This window comes from Typha latifolia, chromosome 8 (genome assembly GCF_019914945.1).
Source record: "Typha latifolia isolate L0001 chromosome 8, TyphaL0001v2, whole genome shotgun sequence".
NCBI lineage: Eukaryota > Viridiplantae > Streptophyta > Magnoliopsida > Poales > Typhaceae > Typha > Typha latifolia.
The window spans coordinates 7265942-7276472 of NC_133093.1; the positions used below are offsets into that span (position 1 = coordinate 7265942).

At 35.2% G+C, this 10531-nt stretch overlaps 2 protein-coding genes across 3 annotated transcripts; both read right to left on the reverse strand.

Annotated features, from left to right (window-relative positions):
• Positions 1-1160: 1160 nt before the first annotated feature.
• Positions 1161-5984, reverse strand: LOC140793217 (zinc finger protein CONSTANS-LIKE 9-like). 2 transcript variants are annotated; one of them, XM_073144581.1, is made up of 6 exons: positions 5848-5984; positions 5341-5487; positions 4535-5242; positions 3706-3930; positions 2500-2822; positions 1161-1924 (listed from the first exon to the last, which is right to left on the reverse strand). In XM_073144581.1, the coding sequence occupies exons 5-6, from the start codon at positions 2751-2753 to the stop codon at positions 1795-1797; spliced, it is 384 nt and encodes a 127-aa protein (XP_073000682.1). In that variant the 5' UTR covers positions 2754-2822; positions 3706-3930; positions 4535-5242; positions 5341-5487; positions 5848-5984; the 3' UTR covers positions 1161-1794. The 2 variants fall into 2 exon arrangements, with proteins under 2 accessions (XP_073000682.1, XP_073000681.1); XM_073144580.1 differs by lacking the exons at positions 5341-5487; positions 5848-5984 and having other exon boundaries at positions 2500-2804; positions 4535-4916.
• Positions 3697-5092, reverse strand: LOC140793753 (zinc finger protein CONSTANS-LIKE 10-like). Its single transcript, XM_073145436.1, has 3 exons — positions 4963-5092; positions 4535-4749; positions 3697-3930 (listed from the first exon to the last, which is right to left on the reverse strand). The coding sequence occupies exons 1-3, from the start codon at positions 5090-5092 to the stop codon at positions 3697-3699; spliced, it is 579 nt and encodes a 192-aa protein (XP_073001537.1).
• Positions 5985-10531: the final 4547 nt, after the last annotated feature.

Below are 10531 nucleotides of genomic sequence, written 5' to 3' on the forward strand. Positions count from 1 at the left end.
CAGATCTAATAATAGAGTATTATTCGTTAAATTATAGGATTCAACTTACAAATAGTGAAAATATAGGATGTCAACTAAAATTTTGTTAAAAAACAAGATGTTATATACAAATTTTCTTTAGAGAAAAGGGGTCTTCTTTTTACCACGGCAACTTTACTATCTGTTCGTTGCAAATTTAACCGTTTTAAAATAATAAAAAAAATGAAAAGGATGGTTTTCTTTTAGCTCTTTCATTTTCAAGTAAAGAAACCTTCTTTTAACCTATAAGGATGTGCATAGGATGTTCTATGTGGTAAAAGTATAATACATAAGAATGTGGTAGGTATTAGTGAGTAAAAGTATAATACATAAGAATATGGTAGGTAATAGTATATTTAAAAAAAAACCAAAAAATCTATTAGAAATCTACCACAGGATATTTTACGCATCATCAGTACTATTTACGAGATCCCTACAGAAGAGCCAAAGCATTTCTCATATTCTTAATATGTTCTTTCTTGTGTGTGTAAATGCTCTTTTTGGTAAAGTGGGAGAAAAGGATAGAAAAGGTGCATCCCAATAAGAAAAAAGAACATCTCTCTCTCTCTCTCTCTCTCTCTCTCTCTCTCTCTCTCTTCCCTCAAAGACAGGAGAAAGGACAAACTGAGTATATTATGTTTTGCAGGTATGAGCTGATTTGTAGAAGATATCAAAAAGAGTTGGCTTTTCACAATAAGGCTAAATTAAGGTAGTATGTTCATGAAAACCTCAAGAAAGCTTCTGCTATAGGAGAGCCAGGAAAAAGGTAAAAGAAAAAAAAGAAAGAAAATGAGAAGGTTTAGTCCACAAGATTTGCTTATCTATCACTAATAATTTAGAAAATGTGATTTCCAAGCATTCAAGTTCAAGTTCTACATTCTAAGTTTTGCATGGACTGTCTTTCTTCTCTGATGATAATATTTGTACACATTGACATAGCATTTAAAGAACCTGGAGTGGCAAAAATGCTAGAATTAAGCATAGGATGATACATATGATGTGAGGTTTAAAGCCCTTCAATATATTAAACAGACATTAGCATAAACTAGTATTCATCAATAGATTATGCTAAGGGAATTTAATTAAGAATAGGAGCAAACTAAGAAGTTGTACAGAACATAGCTCTACAGAGAGGATGCCCAGAGCTTCAAATCAATTATTACATCTGTATCTACAAACAAATGGTTCTAAGGCCAACATAGTAGCCTTTCAGTCACGCTCTTACACATAAAATGTAAAATGTTTTCCTTAGGTGTGTCGAATAAGTACAAGTTTTTTTCTCATCTACATAAACTAGATGATGTTCAACAAGTTGCACATGGAAAATATATACATAATAAGTATGTTGAAAAAAAAAAAAAAAAACCTTCCTAGTCTTTGGTTTCAGCTGCAGATCATGAGTTTGCAGCTAAATCCTTGACCAGGACCAGAAAAAAGGATTGATATGAGAGGTGTTTATGACCAGCTGAATTTGCAGGCATTTTTCTGGAACATATATTTCTTCATGCATGTTGAGTAACAATGAAACTGCAGCAATGCAATTTGGCCTGATAATATGAGTCTCCTCAACCTTATTAATTGCAGGAAAGGCTTTCCTCTGAGGAAGAAATTAGAAAAAAGACAATTCTAATCCTTTTATGCTGCTTGTGAAATTCGAATCATCCTCCAATGGTGGCAGGCTTGATACTTGGAAAGACGATTAGTAAGAATTAAGTTCCATTCATCTTCTGAATATGTAATAAATTATACTTCAAGCGGCGAAACACATATCCATCATCAGAAGCTCTTATCTTGGCAGAGTGGATCATAATCATAAGCATCACCGGCCTTTATAAACCTCCCCTTCACTCGTCTTCTCACATCTGCCCTGGCTTTACGAGATTCATACCTGATTTTCTTATCAAATCTGCGCAAAAGGAAAATTGGAAAGATATGAGATTTCAGTCATAATTATAAGGACAGAAGTCGGTAGTCGCAATTGGTATTAACTCAAACAGTCAACTCTCTGGAAAATGGTTTAAGAATGGCCTTGTCAGGCAACAAAGTGTCAGAATGATTTCTCAAGCCCCTTCAGCTCTGTGAGTCTGTGCTTCACTTCCCTCATGCATTATAAAATATTCAATTCCCATCATCACAATTAAAGGGTTAATACTCATCTTAACTCGTTCCCAAAACTGTGGGCCTTATTAAACGGTAAACAATATTAAACTTAAGCACTTAAGCCCTTGTGGTTTGGCTCGATTTCAACTTATGACTAGCAATAAAAAAATTGATTGCATTGTAAAGAATATGAACAGACATGTTTTGACCCTCAAAGTGCAACATGATTGATCTGAGAAAATGGAGACAGGATACATCATGTTAATTTGAGATTTAAGGAATGTAACTCCTTGGTGCATTATAAATCAGATACAGGAATTATAAAATAAGTGTACCGTCATATGCATGTAATTTTTTTGAAAAATATAGGGGTCCGCTTACCTCCTAGCTTTCTTTTTTTCTTTGTACCGCATTACTGCACTATCCCTGCCAGCTGATGAAAATGAAAAGCACTCAGGGCTAGGAGGGCACCATGGCACTTCACCCATAACTAGCGTAGATGACTTCCCACATTCTTGGTTGTCTCCTCCACTGCTTTCACCAGTCAAACCTGAGAAGGAAAGGGATAGGCTGGAACAAGCTTTTATTGAACTGAAACACAGGTTAGGATCAATATCCGTTCCTGGATTTGACATCAGGGAATCTGCAGATACTGCAGTACTGCATGCTGCATGTGTTGATTCAACCTGCCCAGAGGATGATGCCTGAGAGCATTTATTAGATGTTAATATGCAAGCAATGTTACCGGTTTACTAGATACAGGAATAATTTTGTTTTGGTAAACTCTACTGATGATAAGAAGGGCCTGTATGAATAATACAAACATAGGCATGCATACATGGACCGATAGCCAAGTGAAGAGATTAATACATATGTTTGTGTTCTTTCCATCAAGCATGTGCTGTGTCCTTAAAGCAGATATATAGTGAGCGAAGTCACCAACAAGATGGACATTTTAGTGAAGATTGCCTAACAACGAAGCTAGTCCTTAATATTTTTTCCTTCTTACTCAATTAGTCTTTCTGATGGCTTCGCTAATTAGCTTATGAGACAGAAACTAGTTTAACTAACTCTAGTAGGTATCATGAGGTATCAAGATAAAATTTAGAAGATCTAACTGACAATAAACTGCTTCGTCAAAAAAAAAAAAGGAAAAAAAAAAGCTGGTGATAAACTAATGATCTTCATTTTTCCTTGGAAATGCCATTCCACATGCTCAAATACCTATGTGGTTTCACATACATGAAATTTAGTAAGAATCCCTACCAAGGAAAAACAACAAAATCAACCAATTCCAAGGTTCTTCATTTATTATGTGCACCAATGTCAGAATCACAAGTTGGTAGCTACTGAATCATTAAAGGAAGTCATCAAGCGAAAGACATACTAATGTAGTTTTCAGGCTGACCTGGCAGGATAGAAGTCTACTTATTGATCTTTTTTTTCTTCAACTTTTACTACTGTTTCTGTGGTTATGATATCAAATTCTAATTTACGATGACAGATAATTGCTTATGAAATAGGCCTTGTGCAAAAAAATATGAAACGAAAACATAGAGGAAGATTGAGAGAGTTGTGTTACTGTACTTCTGCAACAAATGTACTCTGGCAGTTGGAATTAGTTGTGTAATTATCCACTTCGAACAGAGAACCAATTCCAGTATCCTCAAGAAACTGCCCTGATGGACATTGTGAAATACCAAAGAATTCTTCATAGTTCTGAAAAGTCAAATCAACATCATCCAGATTGACGTCTTCATAAAAGTGATCACCCTTGCAGATTTCATGGTTCCTTATCTCAGTACAAGTTAGCTGCATGTACAAACAATGAAGGAGGTTCTGAACCATACTAAAACATATTCAACACTACTGTCACTAACAAGATACACTCTACAATCATAGAGGAATCATCTATTGTGCAAAATTTGCTACTACTGCTGCGCATATATACTTGCTTATTCCAATTTTCAGATGTACATTTTGTTTAGAAGCCATTATTTTATTGAAAAGAGCATAATGTTTTATCAACAATTTAGTAAATATCTTCCATTAATTTTTCAATCATGACAACAACGGCTGTTTGTGCATGAAACATATAAAAAAGAGGAAAGAGTTGCATTCTGGAGAGAAAAGATGTAGACCTATGCAACAATTAAGATGGATAGAAATTAGCAATTAATATGAAAATAATTTGAGCATGTGCTGTAGAACTTCTTGGGACTAATCAAGCATCTAAAAGGAAAAATCAATGATGGCGATTTGCAGAAAGCAGAGTCCAACTCATCATTATAATTATGACATGAATGTCTAGACTATATATAGTCTACTTATTCACCCAATAATTTCTGTAAAGATAATCATGGATCAATTTGACTCAATAGTAGCTATTAGTATATTCTGTGTTCAGATTGCATACCTCTGGTGTTGAATCGACTGGAAAAGCCGGCGGATCTAAATTACATTGTAGAGGATCTATTACAGACTTTAATGAGGAGCCATTGCTGATGTTTCCAAGACCATTCACCCGACTATCTACATTACCTCTGATCTCAGAAGGCCCACAACAATTACTCGCGCTATTAGGATCGTCTCTAGCTAATCCCACTCCCTCTTCACAAATTGAATCTGCCACTGCAGGGAAATCTAGAGTAAAAGACCAAATCCTAGAAAACTCTACTGCTGATGGACAACCAGAATAGCAGTTGATGGGCTGCCTTTTGTGCTCCAGAGCTGATGCTGAGCTCCCATGTCCATTCCAATCACAACTTTGGCAAAGTGAAAGATTCTCCTCGATGCATTGGACTCATGCAGGATGCACACTGCATCTGCCGCACAATAGAGTACGTGAATGGCGGCGAGAAAGTGCACTGGCAGAGTGGACAATCGTGTCACATGGCAAGCACAAACAAGCAGCATCTGCTCGGCAGTAAACTATAGATCGTTGCTCCCCACAAAAATCACAAAGAAGGCCCATTGTTCCTTAAACAGGAATCAAAAGCACACCAAGAACAACAAATTTCGCTCTTCACTTAGCTGAAAAAACCTTCTCTGAAGTGCACTATGAGAACCTTCTTCTAAATTCTATTCAGCAACTGCAACTTATTGGAGCAAAAATGTCGAATTCCTAGACATCAAATGAAGTGGATTACTTTATAAAAAAAAAAAAGCAACAATCTTGAGGACAATAATCAGTGACTATAGCTCATGTATCAGATGGATTACCCCCATGAAGATTTGCATGGATATGAATCAACAAATTATTGAATGGTTATCCCACGTTCCTTTTAGCTGAATCCTACTACCAGAAATCACTGTGGATAAACAAACAACTCCCTCTCCTTTTTGCCTACACTAGAAAGATTCCAAAGCCTGCAACACAGATTAAGCAAAGCAAGGTAATCTTGCAACAAGATCCCTGAAACACACACACACACACACACAAAAGCTTTACAAGGAACCACCGTAATATCGTATTAAGTTCTTTGTCGTTAAAGAAAAGAAACTGAAAGGGTTCAAATCAATCGAGATAAGCCCAGAAATCATAAGTCCAAGTTCTTGGCTGAGATTTTATAGAAAAAAAAAAGGAAAATTAACCCGAGATATCATTTATAAAAATTCTTCAAAAAAATCACTCGATCAGATAGAAAGAGAAGAGCTAAAATTGTTAAAAAATAATCCAACTTTGAAATCAAAAGTGCCGAAAATGATTCAATAAATCAATACAAGTACCTCGAAACAACAGAAAAGTCGGAGTTTAATATTTGTCTCTTCCCCTTACGTCTTCTGGATTGCACAACTGTAACTCGTAAGTATCGAGAGAGAGAGAGAGAGAGAGAGAGAGCAAAGAGGGGGGAGAGAGAGAGAACAAAGAGGAGAGAGGGGCCCACGTGAGGAGCTCGTGAGTGGGACCCGTGTGCTTTTTTCTCCGCTTTTAAGGTCAGTTCGGTAAATTCGGCGGAAGACCAGCAGCAACTTATAGTACGGCCGGGATCGCAACATACGGTGCTTCCGTGCTACGACCTCTTCCTACTGTAGGAGTCAAAATGACCGATTTATCCCCCTCCTGTAGTCAGAAAGTTTATTGGGAAAATTGTTTTCCCAATAATTATCTCGTAACAGGATTTATTCAAATGTTAATTATTGGAAAAATTACATTTGACAGCCCATATTTTAATAAAGAGATAATTCTCTTTTCACCTCCTAAACCATTACATTTTTCATAGTAAATAAACTACTGAACTATTTTTTACAATGATCTCTTAAACTTTCAGAAATATCTTAATTAACCCCTTATGTTAGGATTATGTTACCTATTCTATTCATAAGTTATTGACGAAAATACTATCTCCTCATCTACACCAAATCCTCCACATGGGAATCTCTCCTCCCATGTCGCTCGTTTGATGCCACATCATCCTCTCCACCGACCTCAACTCGTCGGCCGTCAACGCTGACATCATCTCCTTCCTCCCTAATCTTCTCCTCACCATCGCCACCAGCGGTGGAAAAGATTGAAGAGATAGGGGATAAGATTGTAATCGCCATGGCGATGGACACGAAGCTGGAGAGACGGATTAGCCACAAGATCATCTGTTGACTGATAAGTTTGCATTGGCTTCGGCATTAGGTCTTGAAATTGAAGAAATCGACGAGGCGAGCAAGGAAGGAGACGAGGAGGTTGAGTAATCGAGTGATCTCAATGAAGTTTAGGTCTCAAATTCCTTGGAGGCAAAACGATGCCGCAAAGTGTAAGGTGAATCGAGACCAATTATGATGGAATCCATGAGAAAATAGTTTACATGTAAAGAAAACTAATTTACATATACAAATGCACTGAATATTTATTGCAGATTATCTAATTTATAAGACATGAGCTCGAAATATAAATTCAACAAGGTTTGGTAGGGTTGAAAACTAAATTCATGAAAATATATTGTGTGGAATATATATATTTTTTTCCTTTTCACCTAAGCTCTATAACTTTTCAGAATAATTTAACTGCCCTTAATATTCAATTATTTTATTTTTACCAAAAATAAATTAAATGGTATTTGTTAATAAAGCTAAACTAATTTTTATCTTAAAGTGTAATTAATAAATGGTTTTACATCAATTATATGAACTGATATATGTAACTGTAGAGATTAGTTTAAAATGACTAATTAAGAGAATATTTTTAGTTCTCAGAATTATTTAAAATAACCTATTTATTTAAATACTTTTAGATAACCTAATAGTAATTCGATCATGTGACTCCGATACTATGCTACGACAAAAAGTCACCATTGCCCCTGTAGCACGATATTTGGATCGGATAGGGAATAGCCCACGCTCTTTGTCGTTATTACCAAAATACCCCGCAGGGACAGAGACGGGGAGGGACACAAGGCACATACTGGACTTTATGCGATTCCCCCCAATGGGGCCCGCCGACCGTCCAATCAATGAGCTGCATCTCGGCGGGCCCCACACGATATTGACCAATTAGCCTTGTCTTCTGTGCCTTATCCTCTCCAAGCATAGATAGCCACGTCCGAATTCCCAAAACAGACCAGAATTAAAAAAAATATTTTCATCTCTGAATACATTTTCCCCATGGAGAAATTAACTAAAAAATTGGTGGATTTGCAATTACAGATCAATTTGTATTATTTTCTCAGGTAAATTACAATTTGCTTCTCTGATTTAGCTTGATTTTAGCTACCTCTTTGCAGTTCAAACTTAAAATTACTTGGCCATCTTTGTGATCGAGATCTCCAAAAATAAAGGTGTTGTATTGCCGTCAATATTTTCTACTATGAATAAGTAACAAAATGACCACACTATTTATGCCATCTTCGAATAGACTGTATTTATGTTGAGGTAATTTAGTACTTTTACATCTTAGCTAAGCAGTTGACTAACAATTATAACTTCACCTAAACCGCGGATAAATTAAGTGTACAAGTTTGAAGTAGGAGGCGTTGGCATTCTCTTATTCTCTTAATATTGATAGGTTGAATAGAGAATATTATTTGTGGATCATAATCGTTGTGCTTTTTTTCTTGCTTCATGATCTTTTCATAATTTTTCATAATTTTCTCTCTCTTTAGGATCAATGATTTGGTAATTAGGGTTGCTTGACGCTAGTGAAAAGTGTAATATAATTAATAGCATAGCTGATTATTTTTAATGATCCTCCAGTTTATTTCATGATTTATTTGGCAATTAAACTCACTAAGAATGAGACATTTTGCTTACAACATCTCCTCATAACCTCTAAAAAATTATTATATTATAATTACAATATCTCCTCATAGCCTTTAAAAAAATAAGATCTTACACTATGTTAAATAACTAATTAATGTTGGGATCAAAAATTTTTAAATTACCATATTTATTCTTGACACCTTAGTAATATAATTTAAAAAATATAATGTTATGAAAATAATAGATTAATACGATATTTATAAACTTTATTAATGCCAAAACCATGTTGTATTCTAAGTGACCTCCTTTTGAAAATATTTAGCGAAAAAACAGTAAGTAAAAAATCGAAAAGCCACTTTGTGTTGGATACAAAAATAAACATCTTTTTGAATTTGTAGGTACTATTAGATAAGACATCATTAGATCCATTGTGGATCAGAAATCTACTAGTGTGTACTTTTGTTAAAGTTACTCATACTTTTGGTTCAGAGCAATCATTCGGCGACGCATATGGCTTTAAGTCTAGACTAGACAGCTAAAAGTTTGGTGAGGCCTAAGGGCCTATGTATCTAGGAAGGGTTAGCCTTTTGTCCAGCCCATATCTAGCTTTCATGTTCATAAATAATTAAAAAAAATACTCATACTCTTGGTCATAGGAAAGTGTCATAATTTATTGTCAATCAAGTGTAAGATTTTTAGATAATTAAGCTATATTAGTATCTTAGGAGAGATTAGCTATGCCATGCCCTTACATATATTCCCCTCTAAGAATAATCAAAGTTGCACCTCGAGCCCAATGGGTAAAACAATTGTCGTATTGCTATCTCGATTCCTTGCAGACTCTTAAAGATTGTTGTCAAAAGAAAATTTTGGAATGAGTGGCCAATACTTTAGAAGTTACTTATTGCTCCTAAAAATTAAAATGTTTCTTTGGAGAGCTGTTTGGGATCTATTACTCACCAATGCTAGGTTGCACAACATCTCTTCCATTCTCTTTGCAATATGGAGGATTTGTCTGTAAGCTAGCCATATATTGTCCCTTGGGAAGGGAGCAAGGTTTCTCTTCGGCGTAGTCTTATTTTGTTCCCACACCTTACTTAGCTTATTATATAGGGATACCCTATGTATTGCGTTTGATATTTGAGATATTTTTGCGGTCTTTTTCTGATAATATATTATCTTTTATAATACAAAAAAATATATATATATATATAGCATGATCATGTTGTAATCCTAAGTAGATTAGGATAGATCTAATCATTATGGAATTATGACACACCCTAAAGAGTTATTATATCATATATATATATATTCTTCTAGTTCTTTCTCTCTTCCCAAAGCCGTGTCTAAATTAAGTTTAGAGTTTGAAAGGCGAATCTATATGTGTGGTTGGTTCGACATCAACTTTGGAGTAAATCATTTACTTGATCATTATGTCGTAATCGAGTCTTCCTCCATCTAAGCATCTACACATCTACTAAGATGATTATTTTGTAATCAGGCCTTCTCCATCTACATCAAAGATCTTTACTTTCGTTGCGTCGACGTAATCAAAACCTTCCAACACATACTGTTGTTACTTACTTGTTAGTGATTGCTTCCCATGTAGTTGCCATGTTAAACAGAGAAGTCCCACAAGATAAAATCCAACATCTATCCAACATATTAGCGACACGAATCATTGGAAAAGTGGATCAAACTCTAATTAAATAGTCCAATCACTACTACTTTACGAAATATATGACCTTATTAATTAACACCTCCACTGCCATTCATCATTGCTGCCAATCATCAGTGGAATCACACCTGGTTAAAGATGATGATGGTATTGTTAGCATTGGGCACATGCCAAACATATGAGTTGCAAGTAAGCCAGCTAATAAAGAGATCAAAGTGGAGACTAAGCTCTTTGGATGGTCCTGATTGGGCAAGAGGCAAGTGGAAAGCAACATAGGATTTTCTTGTAGCAAAATCCTCTGTTAAGATTTTTTTTAATAAAAAAAAACAAAAGAGTAGGTAGGTTACCTACTTTTGTCAAGCAAGATAACATTAAATATTGACGCGATCCTAGAAGCATTGTTTTATTTTTACTATGCCTCAATATTAAATTGCACTAAGAGATCAAATACTTAGCTGCATCAGTTTAATTAATTAGGACACCATTAACATTCCTCTTCTCAGTAACAACAAAAAATCATATTGCAAACTTGATGAACTTAACTGT

What these genes read in the sequence shown, in the direction of transcription:
- LOC140793217 (XM_073144581.1), bottom strand. Translation starts at nt 2,753, where the DNA reads ATGTCAAATCCAGGAACGGATATTGATCCTAACCTGTGTTTCAGTTCA. An exon ending in GAAAAAAAGAAAGCTAGGAG is followed by an intron (nt 1,925 to 2,499) that starts GTAAGCGGACCC and finishes CCTTTTGCGCAG; the next exon opens with ATTTGATAAGAAAATCAGGT.
- LOC140793753 (XM_073145436.1), bottom strand. Translation starts at nt 5,092, where the DNA reads ATGGGCCTTCTTTGTGATTTTTGTGGGGAGCAACGATCTATAGTTTAC. An exon ending in ACTTTCTCGCCGCCATTCAC is followed by an intron (nt 4,750 to 4,962) that starts GTACTCTATTGT and finishes ATTTCCCTGCAG; the next exon opens with TGGCAGATTCAATTTGTGAA. An exon ending in CAGTCGATTCAACACCAGAG is followed by an intron (nt 3,931 to 4,534) that starts GTATGCAATCTG and finishes TTGTACATGCAG; the next exon opens with CTAACTTGTACTGAGATAAG.